The sequence below is a fragment of the Marmota flaviventris genome, chromosome 2 (assembly GCF_047511675.1).
Source record: "Marmota flaviventris isolate mMarFla1 chromosome 2, mMarFla1.hap1, whole genome shotgun sequence".
NCBI lineage: Eukaryota > Metazoa > Chordata > Mammalia > Rodentia > Sciuridae > Marmota > Marmota flaviventris.
In genome coordinates this window covers 132,811,054-132,836,030 of record NC_092499.1, presented here as the reverse complement: position 1 = coordinate 132,836,030, position 24,977 = coordinate 132,811,054, and the positions used below count along the sequence as shown (strand labels likewise).

General features: G+C 42.1%; 1 protein-coding gene across 1 annotated transcript in view; it reads right to left on the bottom strand.

Annotated features, from left to right (window-relative positions):
- Positions 1 to 11,429, bottom strand: part of Abhd17c (abhydrolase domain containing 17C, depalmitoylase) — a 54,353-nt gene extending 42,924 nt beyond the window's left edge. Inside the window, exon 1 of the mRNA XM_027919801.2 lies at positions 10,819 to 11,429. Within this exon, the coding sequence (XP_027775602.2) occupies positions 10,819 to 11,402 (584 nt within the window). The 5' untranslated portion in view covers positions 11,403 to 11,429. The remainder of the gene's footprint in view (positions 1 to 10,818) is intronic.
- Positions 11,430 to 24,977: the final 13,548 nt, after the last annotated feature.

Sequence of the window (24,977 nt, the reverse complement as noted above, 5' to 3'; positions counted from 1 at the left end):
TTTATACTTTCAGGAGCTGAGAAGAAGCAGAGAGCAATGGCAGTCAAGAGACCTAAGCCTGCCCCCAGGGCTGGGGGCCCACTTGGAGAAGAATGGGGAAAATTGGGAAGGCCTAGATCAAAGGAAGAAGGTAGGGGGGAAAAAAGAAAACATTCAAAGGAAAAACCATAGAAACTTGGGGCTATTCGGGTGTGTGAATGAAGGAGGGAAGGTACGAGGAGCCCTCTAACTTGGAGCCTGAATAAATGGAAGTGAGCACACTAATGGTCAAAACAGTGAAAGCTGTGTTGACAGTACACTGAACCCACAGTGTGGCAGGACTGCCCAGTGGACATGGTCCAGAGATGGACAGACTCTTCAGACTACAAGCTACCACTGAGCTTCAGGGACAGAGAAGTCCCCTGAATACAGATGATGACAGCCCAAACTATTTTATCCCTCCCTGTAATTTTATTTCTAGCTTAATACGTTCCTAATCTATATTTATAGGATTTTACTGACTTTTTAGTAGGAAAAACTATTTTATTCCAATTAACTATATGACAGCACATATTACTTTTTTAACTTATTTATTTCACCCAGCCTATTTATATAATATAAAATGTGCTTAGAAGTGATTAGCCTGTGAATAGTCCTTTCCTAACAGATATGTTAAAACTAAAATAGAACAAGTTTTACAAAGTTTTAAGGACAATAGTTATAGTTCAGCATCATGGTAATCCACTGAGTCTGAAATATCCCTGAGTAATTTATGATAATACAAACAAATTGGGCTGGGGATGTGGTTCAAGCGGTATCGCACTCGCCTGGCATGTGTGCGGCCCTGGTTCGAGCCTCAGCACCACATACAAACAAAGATGTTGTGTCCGTCAAAAACTGAAAAATAAATATTAAAAAATTCTCTCTCTTAAAAAAAAAAAAGCTGTTCTTTAAAAAAAAAAAAAAAAATCAAATATTTAAGGTCAACCAGCACACAAAAAGCTTGTTCTGGCACCACAGACCTTTGCAGTCAACATAATTACTATTGCACAGGTTGTTATGTCCATGACAATCACTAAAGACAGCTCTGGATAAGCTGGACTGTCTTGATTACTGACCATAATGATGAGGTTCTAGCTAGCAGAGTTATATTTAATGTCTAGAAGTTCACTCTCTGTGGATATATTCTGAATGAGCTTACTTCATACACACACCCCACACACTGAATAACTGCCCAGATTTTGTTAAAACCATTTAAAAATTTTAAATGAAGAAAACAAATGAATAATCCATATTGGGGGTTCTTTGTGTTCCTTTTTTCTTTGAAAATGTGCACAGTATTCTGACAACAAGAAGTTTTGGGGAACGGGCTTTTCTCAGTGATTCAGCAAGTAAATGATACCTAACAGTTAACTACTAGACTAAGCACTGGATCTGAATGACCTAGACTTCCTGGAAACAGAGGTTTCCAATTTCACCATGGTACCATGGTCCTTTAACACTTTAAAGTGAATCAATAATGTGGAAGTTATCAATGAGCTCCATTACAGAGTCTTGAAAACTCCACTTGAATCTAAGGTGTAAGGCATTATGGGAGCATTCATATTTTAAAAGCAGGTCTGCTGGCCCTCTTTGGGAAAAGAGGACAGCTCTATCTGATTAAGGCTGCCCCATTAGTAAAGAGCAACCAGAATGTTCTGGTGCAGAGGAAACAGAGTTTCACTTCCAGTCCTTGCCACTCCTGACCCCATGATGAAGAAGCCTCTGGTTCCTGTTCCAATCCCATAGCTAAGCCTGGACACAAAGGGGAGGGAGCAGGTGCAGAATGGTTTGCAAAGTAATGGCAAGTGTTGGATTACAGGTAGGGTTTCCTCTCCTTTAAAGATCTCCTTTGGGGATATAAACACCTTGGGAGATGAAGTGCTATCAGATTTAAAATACTAATGTAATCAATCCCCAAAGCTTTCGAGGACACAAGCAACTGAATTCAAAGAACTTCTTTCTCCTTAGCTGTAAATGAAACCAAAACATCTTTACTGTTCCTCTATGTGCACACCCATTCAGCCAGCCTTGACCTAGGTGTTCCTACCTACAAACAATAGGGAAAGAAGCAAAGTCTACAGCTTGGCTCCTCTCCTTATGACCTAGTGTCTGGTTTTCAGCTTGATCTGAGCATCTGGTTATTACTGCTCCAACAGTGTGAGCAACAATTCTAACACAACAAGCCATTCAATGAGCCCTTACTGTGTGGAAGGCAACGTTGTTAAGCACCTGACATGAAATGTCTGCACCAAGATTATTATTGCTTTATCATTATTTTTATTATCTTAACTAAGGTCTGAAAAGGTTAGGAGACTTGCCTGATGAGACAAGCAACTAATAAAGCGGCACGGGCAGGACCTAAACCCAAGTTTGTCTATCTAAATCCTTTGCCCTTCACTACAAAATACATCACAGAGAGTAAGAACTGCAGGGAATGTTCCTCCCCAGGTTACCCTTGAAATGACCTTGCCTGGGTTACCAGTTATAGTCGGAAACCAGTTCCAGCTGTAAATCATCTAAATGAAGAAATAAATCATTAAGTCATATCACACCCTGGATCTTTAAGCTGAGTCACACAGAGATCCATTTGCACTGTGCAGTTTCAGCCTTTGGCCCTCTCTTGCATTTTTTTTTTTTTTTTAATGGTTGTAGATGGACAGCATGTCTTTATTTTATTTATTTTTTTATGTGATGTTGAGGATGGAACCCAATGCTAGGCAAGTGTTCTGCCAATGAACTACTGCCTCAGCCCCTTTCTTGCTTGCATTCTTTATCCAATGCCTGACCTGTCCTCCCTGCCCCACAGGCTGTTCAGAATTGTGTCCACACCACAGGCCATTTTTGGCAGTCCATGGTGGACAGTGCATGTGTGGTAGGATAGGAGAAGAGGCACCAAAAGGCAAGAGACTATTTTGCTACAGCCTTGGCTCCCAGTTTTCCAATGCGTGCCTACACATGTGGTCACAAAAGGGCAATGACGTCACTGTTCTACTGACCTGGTTTAAAGAATTAATTGTGGTCTATTCTTCAAGGTTGAAGCTCTCCTTTCAGAAGGAACTTTGTGTCACATTATAGGAGCTGAATGGCAAGCAGAGCCAATTCCTACAGCCCACTACCCACTCAGAGGAAGTAATGTGACTCACAGAAAGGCCAGAGTAGCAGAGACATCTGGACATTCTCACCTGCCCCTGGCTCCTGACCAACTTGCCATGCTTCTGTAGACTGCTCTAGCACCAGCTATCACTAACCTGGAGGTACAAAGGGGTGAACCAAGGAAGGGTACCAAGCACAAAGGAAGCCAGCTCTGCGGCCACCGGCCACCAAGTCAGAGGGAAGTCAGATGGCGGGGCTCAGCAATATAGAGGCTTGTCTGTGGAAAGAGCAAGGGGACAGGCAGGCAGAGAAAAGGACTTGAGAAACACCAAGCCAGTGCAGGCAGAGGAAGCTGGAGAGGTGAAGGGCTTCCCAGCTGCACTGCCTTGTGAGTCTCTGGGGACAGGATCCCAGCTGCACTGCCTTGAGTCTCTGGGGACTCTCACAAATACAAACATATATTTCTTTTCAACTACTGCCTCCTCATATGGTTTATTCTAGAGTGATCCTGTCCACCAAAGATCTTTAACAGCCTCTTTTCTTCTACTCTTAACCAGTTATAATGGGGGCTAATCTTTATACACCAGCATTTGGATGTTTCTAAATTTGTGTATTTCAATTCTGGCTATACACACACACACACACACACACACACACACATATCACAAACTTTAAAAAAAATAACCTGGGGGTGCTGGGATTGTGGCTCAGTGGTAGAGTGCTTGCTTAGCACACGTGAGGCACTGAGTTCAATCCTCAGCACCACATAAAAATAAAGTAAAGGTATTTTGTTTACCTACAACTAAAACATACATTTTAAAAAAAATTAACCTGGAAAATTGTAAAGAAAAGCCAGGGATGAGATCCACTGAACCATATGAAATCTATCAAGTTTCCCAGTGTGGTCAAGAAAAGCAAATTCAGCCATGCACAATGATGCATACCAGTAGTTCCGGCTACTATGGAGGATGAGGCAGGAGGATTGCAGTTTCAAAGGCTTCCTGGGCAACGCAGTGAGACCCTGCCTCAAAATACTAAGGGATAGGGATGTAGCTGAGTGGCAGAGTGCCCCTGGGTTCCATACCAGTAAACCGCTCAACAGATACACAAGCAAATTCAAAAGCACTAAGAGCATCTCTTGAAAGTTACAAAATATAAACCTACAGAAGGCACCTCAAAATTCCTGTAGTTGGGTTACATTTCATTGTTTCATGTTTTAAAACAATGGAATAGTCAGGCATAGCAGCGGCTTGAGAGGTTGAGGCAGGAGGACTGCAATTTCAAAGTCAGCCTCCGCAAAACTTACTGAAGCTCAAAGCAACTCCGCGAGACCCTATCTCAAAATAAAAAATAAAAAGGGCTAGGTTCAATCCTTGGTATCTGCAACCCCCTCCAAAAAAAAAAAAAATATATATATATAATGGAATGTGGACACCAAAAGTGTCAAATGTTTCATTGAAGATGATCTGAATGTCTGTTCCTCCCAAACTCATACTGAAATATAATTCCCGTTTTTACAGGAGTAAAAAGTTTGACCATGAAGAGGGGATTAGGTCACAACAGCTCCACCATCACAAATAGACTATGTCTCATTGCACAGTGGGTTCGCTATTTAAGGGCAAGTCTGGCCCCCTCTTTGTATGGATGGGTGAATCTTTCCTGCAGTCCCTTCCCCTCTCTGCTTCTGACACCATTACGAAGGGAGCAGTGCTCTGCCTCACCGTGGACCTAGAGCGATGGAGTCAGCCAAAAAAGATTAAACCTCTGAAACAGTGAGTGAGCTTCAAATAAACTTTTCCTCCTCTAAATGGTTCATATTGAGTATTTTGGTTACAGTGACACAAAAGCTGACTAAACCTCCTATAAACAAATCACCCTGTTATCCAAATAACAATCTCCTATATTTTTCTGTGTTGAGATTTTGGATTCCTATACAACAGGATTCTTAAAGGGGAACAGATTTGTAATTTCAATATGAGCCTAAGCAAAAGTCTGCACAGCGTAGGGTTACTACCAAAGGGAACCACGCAATCCCTCAAATCGGGCTTTGAAGTCTTAAATGGGATTATCAATGCTGGCCAGAGCTAAGAAGTTACTCAATTTGGAGGGTGAGGAGGGAAAGCAGCAGAAGGGAGTGAATGACCTTAAAGGTAAGGTCTAAGTAATCAGAGGACAGTATGATGTAATTTACTTCTGCAAAGAAAAAGAAATGCTTTTTTCCACCAATTAGAGATTTAAGAGTAAGTTTTAGTGGAAACAGTCTCCAAGAGTTCCCTAAATAAAAGCAAATGTGCTTAAAAGAGAACACATCAAAGAGTTATTGCCCATTAACACAGAAAATGGAAGTGTTTTTCAGATCTTTCTCAACTGGATTATTGGCTAAAAGTACAGTCCCTCAAAATAGAACCATGAGTGAGTTTTGGTGGGGTGGAGGCAGAAGCTCAGATTCTGGTACTGCAAATAGGAACAAAATCTGCATGATGGCAGAGTAAGGGGAGCCTGAAGAGCCAGGAAGGAAGAGAAGAAAGGCCCAAGAGAAGGGCTCTGAGCTGACCCCCAAACACACATGGCCTACTTTTGTTTTGTTTTGGTATAGGGGATTTAACCCAGAAGCACTCTACCACTGAGCTATATACACACTTATTTTTTATTTTGTGACAGGGTCTCACTAAGTGCCAAGGCTAGCTTTGAACTTGTGATTCTCCTGCCTCAGCCTTCTGAGTCACTGGGATTACAGGTGTGCACCACTGTGCCCAGCCCTAGTTACATGTCATCAGGTCTGTTCTTAGGAAAAAATCATCTTCTTCCTAATAGGATATTCTCATATTGACTGCCTAGAAATGCAAACCAACATTCTGCCAGTCACTCCTCCATATCTTCAAGTTCTGTATCTGCAGAATCAACCAGCCAAGGATCAAAAAGATTTGAAAAACAAAAACTGTATATGTACTGAACACACATATACTTTTTTTTGTCATCATTCCCTAAACAATATAGTACAACAACTATTTATGTAGCCTTTACACTGCATTAGGTATTATGAGTCATCTAGAGGTGATTCAAAGTATGTGTAAGGATGCCCACAGATTATATGCAAACACTGTACTATTTAATACTAGGGACTTGAGCATCTATGGATTTTGATATACACAAAGGGTCCTGGAAATAACTTTCTGTGGATACTAAGGAATATATTTCCTTTTTTACAGATATCATTGTGCTTTCATCTTGTATCAAACAGTACTTATAACATGTTCTGTTTTTCTTGGCTCTGATCAGTCTAAGTCAAGTAGAAATCCTAGGCTCTCTTCCTTTAATGGCCCCAGAGTATTCCCTCTGAGAAAATTGAGAACAAAGAAGCTATGCCATTATGTCAAGGAAAGGCAAGTTTTGCTACTCTCAGGGCAATTCCACCCTGAAAGTGGCAACTATAAACACCATTCACAATCAACAGAGGTGCTTCCAAGGACCCCAACACCCCAGGTCACTACAGTCTTCTGGGGACATGGATTCCCCAGTCACAGACCCTGTGAATCACAGACATCAAAGTTATAAAGCTAACCATGTATGTGTTCAAAATGCTTCTAGTCTGTCCTCTCATGAAAGGAGGGAAGGAAAGAAGGAAAGGAGGGAGGGAGGGGAAAGAAAGAGTTGGGGATTAATGATACTCAAAGAGAACCTCCAGTGTCTGAAATAAGCACAGTACTATTATTAAATGTGTATTTAATGGTTAATGGTCCATTGGTCAAATGAATAAAATAATGAAATATTAACTCTTTTGTAATTTGCTTTTTGCACCTAGGCACAAAGTCTGTTATTTATCTTCCTCTCTCGGCATTTGTTTTCTCTCTGCCTTCACAGTCTTTGGCAACTGTATCAAATAGAAGTTTCAAAGAAGACTTCTGGGGTATTGGTAAACACCAATAACAAACTAAATCACAAATGCCCCACTCTTCTGTTTCTCCAGATTAAAATGTCTCAGCTCAAACGCTCTCTGCCTGCTTTACACCTCATTCTTTGGATTATTTGCTTGTTTGGGTTTATACTTTCAAACCAGCTTTATTCCTTCCCACTTGAATCACAGTCCCACTTCTGCACAGTCTACAACTGCTGAGGTCCAGGAAGATATCCTCAAAGGTTGTGCATCCAGGGAGCTGAACCCAGGTGTTCTTCCATTGACCTACACAGATTAATCACTTTACTTCCCTGACTCACAGGTTCCAGTAAGGAAGTCCTGAATTTTACAGTGCCCTTTCCACAAACACCTGTAAGTGATTTTAATTCATGCCCTCAATTGTTTGCCATTCACAACATACTTACAAAGTCCATCAATATTACACAAATGTAAAATATGTCCTAATCTTGACACTTTCCATCATGCTTAGGTTTAGTTGTCCCTCCTTCCTGTTCCACACCAACTTTCCCTTCTTCTATACTGAGTCCACACTTCTCCTGCCTCTTTCAACCCCCCACCTCTCTTTCTATGCCCTTCTCAGTAATGGTATGAATCCTTAAAATAACCATCTATTGGTCAAGGAGCAAATCATCTTTCTTGCCTCATGAAACCCTTATTGTAAATTACTTGCACACCTTAATCTTAACCTTCTTCTGAGGGGACTCATTCATTGCTTTGTGCATCCACGTGGGGACTGCACACTGAAAAGCATTCATGTTTCAAGTTCTTCACTGAGGGCTGCGCAACTCACTAAGCATGAGAGGAGACCTCACAGACAGGTAGTGGATAGAAGATGAGGAGCAAGATAAGTGAAGGGTACCTGCTGCTCTCTTTCTTCAGATTATGAGACTGATGGCTTACCTACTGTGATAGCAAGGCACCTGCTGCTCTGTTCTTCAATGCTGACACTTCAGTGTTACATGAACACCAAGATATGGACACAAAGTAGATCATACCTCAGGCTAATACATTTGAACACCTTTTTGTCTATGGTTGTACATACGGATATTAAACTCTAGAAGTAAAATAGGATTCAACTCTTTGCAATTTAAAAAACGTTAAACATTTAAGAAAAATTAAATGTTTCCCATTTGTTGATAGGGTAACCATCATACGCAATCATTGAACAAATATTTAATGAATGCCTTTTATTTAAAAGCACTTTTGCCAGTTGCTGGAAACACAGAAGACAAGATAGAATCCCTTTCCTTAAGAACTCTGAATTGAGTGAGGATTCAATTAAGTAACAGAAGTAACAACACTGTTGTAAGTGCAGGCGCACAGGGAATACATTTAGGGTCCAGTCAGGGTGCAGTAGTCTCAGCATACTAGGTCATATTCTAAAGGCTAGGTATAAGCATGAGAAATGAGGCAAGGGACTCAGCCTAATTCTATGGGGGCTGCACAGCACAGTCCTGCTGGGGATATAATCTAAGGACAAAGATGACTCAGGATAAGGCAAGCTCTCCAATCAGTGTTCTAAACAATACCAGAACCAGGAGATCAGAGCTCCACAGAAAAAAAGGGGGTTCAAGTGGGAGGCGGGGTTCTTACCATGGACACATGGTGTGGAAGGTATTCTTGCCATGGCAATACCTGAACAGAGCTGTAAAAGGACAGCAATGGTCAGATTATAGAAGAAAAATCATAGGAAACAAAAAGAAAGGAAAGACTTAGGAAGGCAGTTTGGGATACCTAAGCTTCATAGAACAACTCAGTCACATATATGTATATGTGAAATATATTACTACAAGGTACAGTGTAAAGAATTCTAAACTAGTAGCCAAGAGACCTATGGCTGGTAAGATTGTCATTCTTTCAAATGAAGTGGGTGGACAAGAGCAGGATCCATGCATGAGCTGGGAAATCCATCTAACAGCTTACAACCAGCATTCATTTTCTTTACTTTCTTAAGCGAAATAAAACAGAACACAACATATTCTGCTATGTGAATCACTCATAAGGAAAAACATTGTTTTGTGAAACATTCACTTTAAATATGTAGCACAGTGCTTGATCAAGATGTAAAACAAGTTTTTTTACTGTAGGATCACAAAGTCTGAAAAGAACTAGACCAGAGAACTTGTAAGTTTTCTTCAAATTCTAAGATTCTCACTTATAGCCACTAAATTCTAACCTATTTTAGTTGAGAATCACAAGCAAAATTTGGAAATATCAGAGAGCAAAGTTTGGGAATACCATCAGATAATTCAAATCCAAAACTAAAGATGACAGAAGACTTCAGGAAGTAACTATGCCTTACATATGAGGCAACTCAGACACACCTACTTGCTCAGGGCAAAGGGTTCTTTCATTTTAATGCTGATGTACATGTAAGCAACAAAATTCTACAGAAACTTTTGAATAACATACTCAAAGTAGAATTTTTATGTTTCACTTAAAAAAGATCTAATGCCAACCAACCTTACATTTTAATACCTATTCCAATGGCAAATTCTAGCAATCTGCACATACTTTTGAAACCCTTTCCTGAACAGGTGGCTTTTAACTACTTGTGGATTCTGACTCAATACATGAGCATATGATACATTCTCATTTGCCTAAACCATTTTCCAAAAGCTATATACTCTAAATGAGGACATCCCATCAGGACTTCAGAACATGAACAAGCCAGTACTTCTCTGTTGGACAAGCCATTTCCCAGAAAGGCAATGGGTAAGTTATGAACCTACGCATAAACACAAATGGAAACAAAATCATTAACACTGGCCATGCTTATGAGTTGAACAAACAAGCTTAAGAACTATAAAAAGGTCTACAGCAACACAGTGCTTATTGTGCTTATTCTGAGGACTCTTTCCTCTGAAGAAAACCAACCTCTGTATAGACATGACCTCAAGTATCTTCACCAATTACTGCTATGAGGTAGGTGAGAAAGGTAGCTGACATCTAAACTGGAGCACAAGCAGGTGACCTGACTTGGCCACAAAACTCAGGTTTTTGCTTGTGTTACCAGGTCTAGCCCCTAAATCATGTACCCAGATTGTGCCTGGTACATAAAAAGGCACTCAATAAATACTTTCCAATCCTTCCATGAGTACTAATTCAAGGTCAAGACATTCCCCATCCCTGTATGATTCAAACTCATCCTGGGCTGTTTACTGAGGCTCTATGAAAGGTGCCAGGTCACCAGCTAACTTCCTGTCCAAACAGTGCCAGCTACTCTGCTCCACTGGGAGGCAAACTCTTCATACCATCCGACCCTCCAACTGTCTGCAAAGGCTTTGCTCCAAGGGCACTTCACAATCAGAAAGTCTTCCGAGGCCATCCCATCTGGCCTCCTGTTTCACGTGGCCGAAACAGAGTCTAGAGACTTATGTCTTGCCCAAGGTCACTTCTGCCTAAGGACCTTCAGTCTTGATGGCCAGCTCATACAAACTAAGCAGGAAACAAGTTGGTTCTCTTTGCCCAGTACTTACACATCCCTACGCCGCCACTTGCAGTGGCCAGAGCCACAAAAGACCCAGCCCCAAGACCTGCGGCACCTGGGCGTGCTAAAGCGGCACAGCGCCGGGATCTAAGCTCTCCAGCAACCCGAGGGCTGGCAGGTTTGAAAGAGGGTGAAAACAGGACAGGAGTGGGGACGAAATGCGAATCCTCAGCAATCTGGGGCTCTCTACTCGCCCCAGTCGGAGAGGAGAGGCCCCTCTCCCTGAAGACCGCCGAGGAGACCCCCACCAGCCTGTCTACAGCTGCAAGCCGGGCCTGGTGACCCCCGCCAGGCTCACCGGGTGCGCAGCGCCTGCCACGCGGCATCGATGTCGGCGTAGAGGTTCTTCTCGGAGGGTTTGCCTGAGCTGACGCCGTAGCCCGAGTAGTCGTAGGAGAAAATGTTGCAGTTGATGCGCGAGCCGAGGCCGATGTAGAAGCTGCACATCTGGCCCAGGTCCACGGCGTTGCCGTGAGAGAAGAGCAGCGTGTAGCGGCTGGAGGGCGCGCAGCGCACGAACATGCAGCCGAGCCGGTTGTCCCGGGCGGTGCGCGAGAAGAAGACCTCGACGGCGTCCAGCTCGCGCTGCGAGTACTGCCAGTCGGCGCGCTCGCTCAGGTGCAGGCTGCACGCGCCGGGCCCCGCGCCCGCGCCCTCCTCAGGCTGCTGCGGCGCCGGCTGGGCCGCAGCTGCCGGGGCCGGAGCGGGGGCCGTGGAGGGCGCGCCGGGGCCGCGCTGCTCGGGCGCCAGGACAGTGTAGGTGGGCTCGGGCGGCAGGAAGGCCAGCTTGGCGGCGATGCGGCTCGGGCAGGGCGGGCAGCAGAAGAGCCAGCACAGCTCTCCCAGCGAGAAGCCGTTCATCCTGGGGCCTGGCTCAGGCATCCGGGCGGCCTGGCGCCCGCCGGCGACCCGGCTGGCTGGTGGCTGACGGGGAGGAGGGAGCGCGCGGGCGCGACAAGAAGGGAGGCTGCGGCCCGCCCGCGGCGGGAGGGAGGAGCGGGAGGGCGGGTCAGCGGCTGCCCCGCGGCCCGGGCGACGCGCGGGCGGCCGGGGCCCGCGCGCGGCACACAAAGCCGGCGGCGGCCAGGGCCGGCTGTGCGCGCCGCCCGCGCTCCCGCACGCCCGCCGCCGCTTCCGGGTTACCGCGCCGCGGCGCCCCCACGGGACGCGCGAGGCGGCTTCTGGGGCGGGGCTCCCCGCTGCCCGCCTTGCGCCGCGGTGCTGGGCGCGGGCTCCTGCCTTCCCGGGCCTGGAGAGCGCGTTCTCGTGCCTCGTGCTGGAGCGCTACTCCGGGGAGCTGGGCAGCTGGGCTGATACTGGGAACGGACTGGGGGGGGGACACAGGCGTCACTCTTGAGTGAGTGTTCCCCTCACTCCCCTCCCCTTGGTATTTCCTTACCCAAATCCAAGTTTTTGTGTCGGATGGTGGTTCTTGGGAATCTATTGAAAAGAAAATTAACGACTGGAAAGGAATTAAAATGAACCTTCAGTGTTTGGCTCTTGGTGTCTGTGCTACTTTCTGACTTGTCTCCACACCATAAGGGGTACTAGAGATGTGGGATGGGACAATCATGGATGTATTTCCCAGTTCCATGCAGATGTTTCTGCATATGTAGCAACATTGTTAACTTTCTAGGGACATGACTTCACTTTTAGTACATCCCTGTATCTATAAAAGTCAGCTATTGGGCTGGGATCATGTTTCAGTGGTAGAGCGTTTGTCTCACATGTGTGAGGCACTGGGTTCCATTCTCAGAACTGCATATAAATAAATAAATAAATAAAATAAAGGTCCATCAACACTTAGAAAGGGTCAGCTATTGTAACGAGGCCGTAATGTATTTCGCAATAAACCTTGGTGAGGTTGTCTTTTCTGTTTCTTGTGGGGTAGATTTTCTATTATACATAGTGGGATATAATCTCATTTTTCTGAGTGGACATGTTGCAGAATCATATTGGTCATGTAGTCACATATATACATACAGTAATAATGTCTGTTTTATTCTACTATCTTTCCTATCCCCACATCTTACAATGATTTTAATTCACTATAATCTTGGCAGTCACCTCTAAATGATTTTTCCAAATATAACTCAATACCTTGAAACTTGCGTGCTCTGGTGCCAAGCTCATCCAGCCTCTGCACTTGCCTTTTCCCTCCTGACTTGGCGGCCTAAATTCTCTTTGGGGAATTGGCAGGAGGTCCTTTCCTGGCCTGGCAGGCAGTAAGGCAACTAGGAGCTCCGAAATTGCCATATTTCCACTCCACCTGCGGTTTTAACTCTGGTGTGTGGAGAAGAATTTTTTGTTGTTGTGGCTTTCTTAGAAGAAGAATTTTGAGCACGCTCATCTAGATGAATTTACCCATACTGATTTCAGTAAACTTGAAAACTTTGTTAAAGAAGACGTTCTTTAACAAAATTGTTCTGAAACAATTTTTAGGTGTTTCTGAACTATTTAAACTTAGTTTTTAAAAACCTGGTAAATTTTTTTAAAAGTTTTTAAGCCTGTTCAGACTACATATTTGAAGTCTGTTTTAAAGTTATTCACACTTGGTGAAACTGTTCACCTAAAGCCAAATTTTAGCTTCACAGAATTAGATTTCCTTTAAAAAAAAAAAGTTTGTAAACTGGGACTGGTGGCGCATGCCTGTAATCCCAACACCTCTGGAGGCTAAGGCAGGAGGATCACAAATCCAAAGCCTGCCTCAGCAACTTAGCAAGGTCCTAAGCAGCTCAGCAAGACCCTGTCTCTAAATAAAATATTTTTAAAGACAGCTGGGGATATGGCTCAGAGGTTAAGTGCCCCTGGGTTCAATCCCCGATACCTCCCCCCCCACACCCAAAAAAAAAAAAAAAGGTTTGTAAATTGCTGCATGTTGGTATACTTTACTTTGGTCTTTTTTTTTTTTTTTTTTTGTACTCAACATACATGCATGTAATTTTTTCTTGCCCACAGCACCCTAAGGTGTTTGTTAAAACTGCAGAAGGTAAAATAATGCCTACTCTCAGACCTTACAATCTAGGGTATCAGCAAAAGATTCACAATAAGTTTTGTTTGTTTGTTTTTATGTGTCTTAAAAATCTCAACTCTTCATGAAACTTGAGGAAAGTTCAGGGTGATGTTTCTGAGGGGAGCAAAGGTGACAGCCAAGTGCATTACTTTCTAATCTAATGCAGGACAAGAATTTTGAGAACTGAGATGAAAGGGTGTCTACCACATCCCTTGGCCAATCTTTTTCAAACACCACTCCTCTCACCTGTCTCTTGACAAGGTTTGAACATCACATGGGTCATGAAAGGGGATTGTGATGAGATCTCAAGTCCATATCTTTGTGCTGCGATGGAAAAGACAACCTTCATGCCGTGCCTAGCTGTTAGAGTCTGTAAACAAGTCAAAATAACACCTGGCATTTTGCCAGGGGAATGTTAGAGTTCGTGAACAAGTCTGGATGGTGCCTGGCAGAATGCCAGAGGGAGTGGTTTGAGAAGTGACAAAAGCGAGCCATTAAGTGTGGAGATTCCTTGTTGGTTGACTGATGTGTCTAGTTTATGCTAATTAGATAAGCTGTGTGGAATGTATAAATACTGCTCCTGTCCTGCAATGAACGGCTCCCTCTCCTGCTGTATCAACATACACAAGTTGTTCGTCACCCCCCCCCCCCCCCCCCCCCCGGTTATTTTGCTGCAGCTGGACTTCGGCAGATGGTGGCCCGTACGGGGAGCCCCGGGACACTCGGGGGTAAGTAACGAAAAAAATGCTGCCCGTCCATAGATAGGACGGGAGCAAATCTGCTCGTCCCTAGGCAGATAGGGCGAGAGGAAAAATGACCATTTCGAGAAAATGGAGAAGATTGATACAGTATGTTTGTGTCTTGTTTTGTCTCAGTGTATTGTATTGTCTTTATGATGAAAATATGGAAGGGGTGAGAAGCAAATTACTAAGGGAAGAAGGCACCCCAGTGGAACCAAGAATAGTTAGGGCATGTGTTGATAAGAGCCCAGGAACTCTAGTCAGAAAGAAAAAGAAAATTCAGAAGAAGAAGGATTATCAGGAAAAAAGTTGCAGCAAAAGGCTATTACTAAATACTTTTCGTTACCGGAGGGTGTGTGAAGCAGAGAGGCGGCTGCCAAGTGTGCAAGCCGGTCACAGCGCAGCAAGGATTTTCCAAGAGGCAGCGGTGACTGGCCCTTCCCCGCCTCCCGCCCGGGGAGCGGGATGCCACTGCGCCGACCCCAAATCTAGACCTGACCTGGAGGCACAGTCTCGCAGGCTCTTGCTCCCTGTGCCCAGTAGCAGTTTGAGTCCGGGACACTCCCCAGGGCCATCTGGGGCTGCCCAGGCACTACAGCCAGCAGAAGACGCTACTGGTGTCCCTGATGTTTGGTCATTTTCAATGCCAATAACTAAGCTACAATGGTTCTCCCACACCTGGAAGCTGATGAGTAATGAGCACTATTAATGCTTATTTCAAATGTAAATAAAACCTTGAGATAATGTACTAAATTGTTCAGAAGGTTGTTTTCTTAGTAGAATGCTACAGGATTTTCTTTAGCCATCCTGAGTTCCTGCCTTCGTCCCAGTGCCGGTAAAGACCAAGGTGGAAGAATTTCCAGTGTTGCTGAGAACCAGACGAGACTTCAGCTGAGAAACGGACGAGACTTCGGATCAAGCTAGCTGCCTGCAGAACTTACCTGGACTGTGATTTAAGCTAGCTGCCTGCAGAACTTACCTGGACTGTGATTTACCTGGACTGTGAGTTAATCTATTGAGACACTACTTTACCTGGACTGAGACAACAAACTGTAATCTATAACAAATTGTAACTCGGTATCTTTGCTAACACTGTCATTGCTGGTATAATTTTTCCAAGGGCTTCTTGCATGGAGCCATCAATTGGCTTGGTATTGTGGCATTTTGTATCCTCCCTTTCTGTTTGTAGCAGGTTATTTATGGTGTTTCTGTAAAAACCACTATGGTCGTTATTTAAATTAAACAAAAGGGGGAAATGTTAGAGTCTGTAAACAAGTCAAAATAACACCTGGCATTTTGCCAGGGGAATGTTAGAGTTCGTGAACAAGTCTGGATGGTGCCTGGCAGAATGCCAGAGGGAGTGGTTTGAGAAGTGACAAAAGCGAGCCATTAAGTGTGGAGATTCCTTGTTGGTTGACTGATGTGTCTAGTTTATGCTAATTAGATAAGCTGTGTGGAATGTATAAATACTGCTCCTGTCCTGCAATGAACGGCTCCCTCTCCTGCTGTATCAACATACACAAGTTGTTCGTCACCCCCCCGGTTATTTTGCTGCAGCTGGACTGTGGCACCTAGCTAGGGGCACACACCTGCATCCCAGCCACTTGGGAGACTGAAGCCAGAAGGTTGCAAATTTGAGGCCAGTTTCAGCAACTTAACACAAAATAAAAAGTGAAAAGGGTTGGGGATGCAGCTCAACATACTAGGTTCAATTCCTAGTCCTAAAGAGAGAGAGAGCGCGCCTTCATATTCAATATGGCTTGGTGGAAAATTAAAGAGACAGACATTTGTTTGTTTAGACCCTATCTCTTTCCACAAAAGACTTGTGAGGTGCGATTCAGTATAATATCAATCAATAAATAAGCACATAAATAAAAGACTGGCCTTTATTCTCATCCTGCTAGGAATCTTTGCAGAGGTGGGCTGAAATAACACATATTCCCCAGGAGGTATGACTGTTCTGATTATTGTATTAAATTAAAACCCCTAAGTTCTGGGCCATAGAGCAGAACTAGCAAGCCTTTCCCACTTCATGCCAAATATAGCCAGTAGTGAAGTTTGTGTGACCCACTCAGATGAGATGTGCTACCCAGGGACTAAAAGATTCAGTATTTCAGTATCTCTGTAACATCTCCACTACAAATATGTCAGTGTGCCCTGACATTTCCGCTGGGAAACTTGAATGTAATACAGCACAGATAGCAAGTTTGCCCTACAAAATGCGAAGGTCAGGGATTACCAGCTATCCTCTTTGACCTTAAAGAATTTCTCTGTAATTCTTATCATTCTGTTAGGGTGAGATCTTAGTTTGCATTCAGGTCAGCAAATGTATTTACTGGGTATTTACCATGAATCGGTCACTGAGTTAACCCCTGGAATGTAAAGGTACAAGTTCATGGTATAATCTGCCTGGAGTAACTCTGTATCCTCTTAAACCAGCCAAGATTGATGAATTACACAGTATGCTATGTGGCTGAATATTTTGGTCTCTGATATTTAATATTGGCCCTTTATTACATGTTTGACTGTCTTCTATGTTAGTGTTCTGGGTGTTGAGAATTATCCATTTGTTATGGACCATAAGAGAAAGATACTGATGCTTAAAAACTGAATCTCATTGTCTGGATGAAATCTGAGACATTGCCCTATTTTACTTTTTGTTCATCATTGTTTCTGCCATGACTAGTGTAGAGAAGATGCTTGGTGAATATTAACTGAATTGATAAAGAATGAGTGAGTGATTTATTGAATGTAGAAATTCTGGTGCCTTCTGGCATAGGCAGTATTATTGAGTTTTGAAGAAGATGAAAGTGCTCCAAAGCTTATGCCAACGTCACCCTTAGTGAGTGGGAATTGTGACATTCTTCCCATCTTTCTTACCAACAGAGCCCAAATTTTTGTTCTGAATAATAGTACTCTCAATTAAGACACACAATCACCCCATCTCTCCTGCTGAGAGCATATGACACAATTCTATCCAATAGGCTCTAAGTAGAGAGCCCTGGGGGAATCTTCTGGAAAGACTATATATTTTTTTTTCTTTGTGATGCTGGGAATAGAACCAGAGCCTCACATCTGCTGGGCAAACTCTGTATCACTGAGCTATACCCTCAACCCTAGTCAGACTTTTAATAGAGCCAGACTCAGCTGTGATTTTGCCCCTTGTACTTTCCCTTTGTTCCTGCTCGGGTGGGTTTGCTGTTAGAATTATAGCAGCCATCTTGCAACCATGAGGTTGAATTTCACAGTTGAAGTTGGTGGTACAGAAAGATAGAATCTAGATTATTTATTTATTTAAAAATATTTTTTAGTTATAGATGGATGCAATATCTTTATTTTGTTTATTTATTTTTATGTGGTGCTAAGGATCGAACCCAGTGCCTCACATGTGTGAGGCAAGTACTCTGCCACTGAGCCCAACCCCAGCCCTAGATTATTTATGACACTGTTAAATATCTGCCCAGCTCCGGCCTGTCTTTATCTAGACTTATTGTTAAGTGAAAAAACAAACAAACAAACAAATTTCTTTATGGCCTGATAGTGTCTTTCTTTCATTACCTATAGCCTAGTGAAACATTAACTGATTGAAGAATCAGAAGCAAAAGAGTTTACATTATTCTTAACCTCTTTCCCAATAGAAACAGAGAGAGTATTTTGTTGATCAACAGTGCAGTAGTGCCAGGCATAGTGGTGCAAGCCTGTAATCCCAGCAACCTGGGAGGCTAAGACAGGAGAATCTCAAGTTCAAAGCCAGCCTCAGCAACTTTGAGGCACTAAACAACTCAGTAAGACTCTGTCTCTAAATAAAATACAAAATAGGGTTGGAGATATGACTCAGTGGTTAAGTAACCCTGAGTTTAATCCCTGGTACCAAAACAGACAGACAAACAAACAAACAAAAAATAAAACAGAGTAGTTATACATAAACCCTGCTTATTTCCACATAGAAAAATATTTAAGTATCACTAAAGATGGAACCAATTGTTGAGGAGTTATCTATTAAATGAACACATATGAAATGTAAAGAAATGAAAAGTTTATAATTTTCAATTATAAAAATAGGATAAATAATACTTCGAGGCCATTCCAGGGGATCTATGATGGCATTAATTAGAGTGAGAGATCCATCATTCAACTGAAAGCTTTTGACGGCAAAATATCTTTTCTCAGAACCTTTCTCAGCCTCAGGCTCTTATCCAAAGTGCTGTGAATGAGGTCACTGAAACCTAGCTGGAGCTCTGAGATCCACAAAATGCTGAGAAAGCACTGCAGAGATAAGGAATGAAAGAAATAAAACACCAAGTACCCATTGAAATACGTTTTCACAGATCCTATAACTAGGTCTTTCCATGGATGATTATGTCCTCAAACCTGCATTTCTGACTGAGCTGTCCTAATACCTATTCATGGATTCTTCACAGCAGACCTGGAGTCCCTGAAATTGATCACAGCATTTGGAGTTGTAAGTTACTTGAAGATAGGACTGTGTCCATCTTGTTTGTTCTTTTGTCATCACCAAACATTATTTTATACCTAGCACATCATGAGAACTCAAAATGTTTTAGTCAATTGATTGAAATTATATTTCTGGTAATTTCTAATCACTTTTGTTTAATGTGCAAAGATGTAATTATTAATTATTAGATTGGATATAATTAAGTAACAACGAAAATTTTACTTCATAAGTCTTTTTCTTTTTTTTTCCCCAATGCTGGGGAAAGTGCTCTACCACTGAGCCACATCCCCACTCCCTTAATAAATAATTTTTAAAATGGAAAATGGAGAGCCTTTTATATGCTGAGCTTGCAAAATCAAATTTTAAGGGACTAATGAGCAATATCATGGCTGCAATACTAAGGGTTTTGTTTTGTTTTTTTCAGAATTTTAGATGGTTGCACATTAAAACAATGTAAGTGATAATCAATTTGTAGTGTTTTCCAGGGAATTTACAATAATAAATATTAAATCTATACTCCCGCAAATAATCATCACAGCATAAGACTGGACAGAGAAGGCAAAATGACCTGTGCAAAAGTATTTCACATATGAAATGTTTCAAGATAGTAAGGATATTCTAACTTACTTAGTGGCTTAAATATTTGAAAAAGTTTCAGTTCTGATGGATCCAAAAGGTCAAAGTTTTTTTGTTTATTTGTTTTTTTAATGAAACTAAAGACAACTGGAAAAATAGACGATTTTTTGAGCATAATACCAAAGGTAGAAGCCACAAGGGGAAAGATGGGTGATTTGACTACCTATATTTTCAGTTGTCTCTATACTGAAATATTTACAGATGAAATGATATGATGTTGAAGATTTACTAACAACAAAGGCATATAGGGACAGGGTGAGGAAGGGAGGCAGGCATGAAGCAAGACTAATTAGCCATGAGTGAATAATTGCTGAATCCAGGTTATGGGTTGATGAGTGCATTGGGGTTTGATATACTATTCCCTCTACTGTTCTATATGTTGGGGAAAAAAATCACTTTTTTAATCTTCAGGATTTTGACAAAGAAATTAAACAAAAATATTAGCTATGATCTTATTTTTTAAAAGTCAAACACCCTAATGTGAAACTGAAAAACCAGCCTCTATCTCAGAGCAAAGCCTGTCCAAGGAAGGGACATGACCTTTGTCCTTGAAAAGACCCACAGAGCGCTCCTAGGCACATTCCCACCCTGCTAAGTGGTTTATCTACAAATAACAGAGAGATCTGCTGCACCAGATGTCCCTGACTCAGTCAGACTAGGTGGCGATCCATAGCAACCCCCTAGCAGCCACCAATCAGAATGAGACAGGGAAATACCTGGGATGCCAGATGACCCTCCCAGAAGTTTATGGTGGTTGATAACGTGTTGGGAAACCATGTAATTCAGCATGAACACCCCTCTTGGCTTAAACCAATCAGTTCAAATGAATCCCCCTCTTGTAGTAACCAATCACCCCTACCCAACTTGTTCCCGCCAGTGAATGCGCTAATCATGTTTTAGAGTTATTATTTGATTTTCCCGCCGTGTGTGATGATTTGCTAAGAGATGCTATGATGTATGTGGGGGTCCCTGCCTTCTCCAAAGAATGTATAAAACTGCTGCAAACCCTGGGCTCGGGGCCTCTCAGCATCACCAGTTGCTGTGTGTGCGCGCGGAGGACTGAGCTAGCTTGCAATAAACACCTCTTTGCTGCTTACATCAATTTTGGGTCTCTGGTGGTCTTTTGGGGGTCCCGAATTCGAGCATAACAAAACCATAGAATGGATCCACAAACAAGCATTTTATGAGAAGGGGCTTATCAGGCGTGGTGGCACATGTCTGTGATCACAGCAACTCAGGAGGCCGGGGCAGGAGGATTGCAAGTTTGAAGTCAGCTTCTGCTGTTTTGCAAGACCCTATCTCAAAATTAAAAATTAAAAGCGGAACCTATGTAGCTCAATGGTGATTTGCTCCTGGGTTCAGTCCCTAGTACCACAAAAAATGAAAAATATATATAGTTCAAATGACTAATAAGCATATATTTTTTAAAAAGCTTAGAGTCATTAATTTTAAAAACAAAGCAAATTTTTAAAAATGTATTTTTGTCCATGGATTGACTCAAATATTTAAGAACAAGACAAAAGAGCACTCTGTTGAACACTGTGAGAGTGTAGGCTTTCTCATGTACAATTTTCTGGCAGAAGTGTTAATTGGTTTCACTTTCTGGAAGGGAACTTGACAATATATATAAAAAGGCTTAAAAATATAACAAACTTTATTCCAGTAATTCAGATTGGGATTTAGTAAAAGGAAATTACTCATTTTTCACATAGATTTTAAATACTAGGATGTTTATGACAGTATAGTTTATTATAGCAAAGGAAAATGATTTCATCAAAGAGTAAAGAAGTAAATAATAGTATCTTCAGACAGTAGATAATATGTGCCACTAAAATGGAAATGGAAGAACTGTATTTATATAGGAAAATATCCAGAGCATTTTGAGTGAAAATAACATAAAAACAATCTGCAAAAGGTAAGTGTACTTTAAAAGTCCAGAAAAAAAAGTGTTGTCGGACAATGAGGTTGTAGGAGATTTATTATGGTTTTCTTGGTTGGTTGTTTCTAGTACATGCAGATATTCTGTAAGTTCTAAGCATATGTTAGTCTTACAATTTAAAGTGAATAATAAATGTCATTTCAAATGGAGAAAAGAAGGTACTTTAGAATAATAAAGATGTTCTAGTTATTTTAAGACACTTAAGAAATTAACATCCTAAAGATACTTTTCTATTAACATAAGAACAAAATAATGTTATTACAATTGAATTAAGCAAAGCTCTCCCAAGAACTACTAGGAGCCAGAAATGATTTCTGCATAAAATATAAAAATGAACAAGATGACCATGGCCCATCCTCAGTGACCTTCCACACCCCCATCCCTGCCCTCATACATCTTTTCCTTGTGGAGTCCATGTAATATGGTGTCAATGTTGGTACCTACTGTGATGTTTAATTTTGTGTGTTAACTTGACCCAGCTAAGGGAGGCTTAGATAGCTCTGTGTGTGTGTGTGTGTGGGGGGGGGGGGTGTGAGTGTGTGTGTGTGTGTGGGGGGGTGTGAGTGTGAGTGTGTGAGTGTGTGTGTGTGTGTGTGTGTGGATGTCAAGTGCAAATAATTAGCATTTGAATCAGTAGATTGAGTAAAGATGTGGGCAGGATCATCTGATCTGTTGAGGGACTGGGTAGAACAAAAAGATGGAAGAAGTGTGAGTTCTGTTCCACTGACAACTCCTCCCTCCTTCCTCCCTACCCTCCTGGTTGCCAGACTTTGGCTTCAGACTGGGAGTCACCATTGGCTGGCTCTGCTAGTTCTTAGGCCTTTGGACTAAACTGCATGATGGGCCTGCAGACAGCAGATGATGAGATGTCTCACTGTGAGGCAGTCCCCATAAGTCTCCTTCCTATGTTGTACTTCCCTATGCATGTTCCGTTGGTTCTGTTTCTCTGAACAACATGACGGATGCACCTGCACAACCAGGGTATGCTTTTGTCTTCCATGATGATTTTTGCAGCAGGCTTACTCTCTTCCTCTCCTCCCTTTTCTGCCTTCTTCCTTAATGGTGACAGTAGTCCTCACAGCCAGGTTGTACCCATGAAGCCTGACTTCTGCATTGCCATGCCTCTCCGTGCCTTTCCACTTCTTCTCTACTGGACTATCCACAAACATTGTAAGCCCCTGCACTTTGTGTTCACGTGGCACTGTCATTCCTCAGAGATGGAAGACCCTTCCCTAAAAACAGCATCCTGTTCTTCTACCACTCTCCTTCCTCTTACTGACCCTCTTCCAGAGTCTGTCACCTAGTCCTTCCTTGATCTGTTAACACAGAATGTTCTTCCAGACTTTGGTTTCCTGGGGAATTGTGTCAGGAATGTTCTCATTTGCACCTTAATAGGCATCCTTCCTCCACCCCTCCCCCCATCTTTGGCTGTGTCCACTTTGCCAATCTTCCCTGCTTAGATCACATGTATAACAAAATATTATTGGACTTCTGCTCTGTGCCATACAGATCAGTAAAAAGATGGGATAGCCAGATCTTTTTATCTTTTACAACTCCTTTTCTATTACTAGACTTTCGTCAGTGGAGGAGCCTAGGCTGTAGAAAGGGGTTAAATCTGGATTTGAATCCAATTTTGTCATGGGTAAAAAAAAAAAAAAAAAAAAGAAAAAAGAAAACTTCTCTGAACTGCAGTTTACCCAAATGTAAAAGGGGATAACAACACCTTTTGGGAGAAAATATCTGTGAACTGTCAAGACCTCAAAGGATTATTGTTGCAAACATTTCAGCAGCATGTGACTAAATTCTGTTCTCTAATAAAAGTTTCATAAAGAATCTCTCTGGGCTGGGGTTGTGGCTCAGCAGGAGAGTGTTCACCTAGCCTGTGTGAGGCCCTGGGTTCGATCCTTAGCACCACATAAAAATAAATTTAAAAAAATAAAGATATTGTGTCCAACTAAAAAAATAAATATAAAAAAAAAAAAAAAGAATCTCTCCTACCCCTTGGATAGACCAAGCAGTGACTGAAAACCTGGGTTCAAATTCCACTCTGCCAGTGCCAGGTGGATAAACTTGGGTACATGGTCAACCTGCGTGTGTCTTGGTTTTTTAGGGCTTTGTTAAGATTAGAGGAGATAATGTAGGCATGATATTCAGCACATGACGTGTGAAAATAGCTTGCTACATGTTGGCTACTATTCTCCTTTTGTAATTCTGAGGCATGCAGCAGACAGACGGTAGTATTTTTGCCTGTTTTGTAGAAAATTCCTTTCTACTTGTTGTGCTCTGCAAAGCATAGTGCTTGATGTGTAATAATAAGGATACTAATGATAATTATGAAAACTAACACTTGAGTAATTACTGTGCTCATGTTTTAACATATTGATATATGACTTTACATATATTGACTCAGCTTATTCTCACAACAATCTTTACAATGTACATTTGCTTCCATTATAACCCTTTCACTCTGGCTCATAAAAAAGCTTACAGCTAACTGCTGCCTTCTAAAAGCCAGTGAGGCAGTGATCACTTACAATTATAACTTATCTTCTATTTTTATTTTGTTGCCATTCTGTTCTTTTGCTTTCCTCTTAAAACCCTTACTTGTGCCGGGTGAAGTGATGCATACCCAGAAATCTCAGCAACTTTGGAGGTGGAGGCAGGAGGATTGCAAGTTCAAGGCCAGACTTAGTAACTTAGCAAGATCCTCATTGACTTAGCAAAACCCTGTCTCAAAACAAAAAAATAAAAAGGACTGGAGATGTAGCTTGGTAGTAGAAAGCCCTTAGGTTCGATCCCTGATACTGGGGGTGGGGGGGAGAAAAAAAAAAAGAAAAAAGAAATAAATAGAAATAAAAATAAATAAATAAACCCTTCTTATAGTTTTTGGACTTATTTTAGGTATCCTGGTAATCTTTTACCTTTTTAAATCATTTCTGGAACAAGATAGGTATAATGAATAAAAATAAATATAAATCAAGTTGGGTGGCACAAGCCTATAATCCCAGTGACTGGAGGCTGAGACAAGAGGATCAATAGTTCAAGGCCAGCCTCAGTAACTTAGCGAGGCCCTAACACAACTTAGCAAGACCCATGTTTCAAATTTTAAAAATTAAAATTAAAAAAAGGGTTGGGGATGTAGCTTAGTGGTAAAGCACCCCTGGTTCAATCCCCTGTACTGAATATATAGAGGTATGATATTTTCCAGGAACCTCAGAAGGTTTACAAAAGAGTCATAAAATTGAATAAGCCATGCTCTTGCCCTCAGGGAGAAAGCCATGCAAAAATAACTTTTATATCACTTGCCGGGTAGCAGTGATAGGAGAATCCTGGAAGTGCTCAGAGAATACATAATGATTCATTCTTCTGTGGGGTGCTGGTTGAGATTCTCGAACAGCTGAGCTTTGAGGGAAGAAGGAACCATTCTAAGCAAAAAGAATTCAGAGAAACTTAAATGCTTGGATTTGGGTGAATGTAATGTGGCTTGCACAAGGTGAGGTAAGGCCAGACATGGTGGGAGACAAAATTAAAATCAGAGGCCAGAGCTAAATTGAAAAGTCTTACATTGCTCTTTTCCTGCCTCTAATGTGATCCACTTCATTGGTCCACCTCTTAAAAAGGGAACTCAGCCTCAAACTTCACACTCCCCAGGGAGCCCGACTAAAGCACAGCA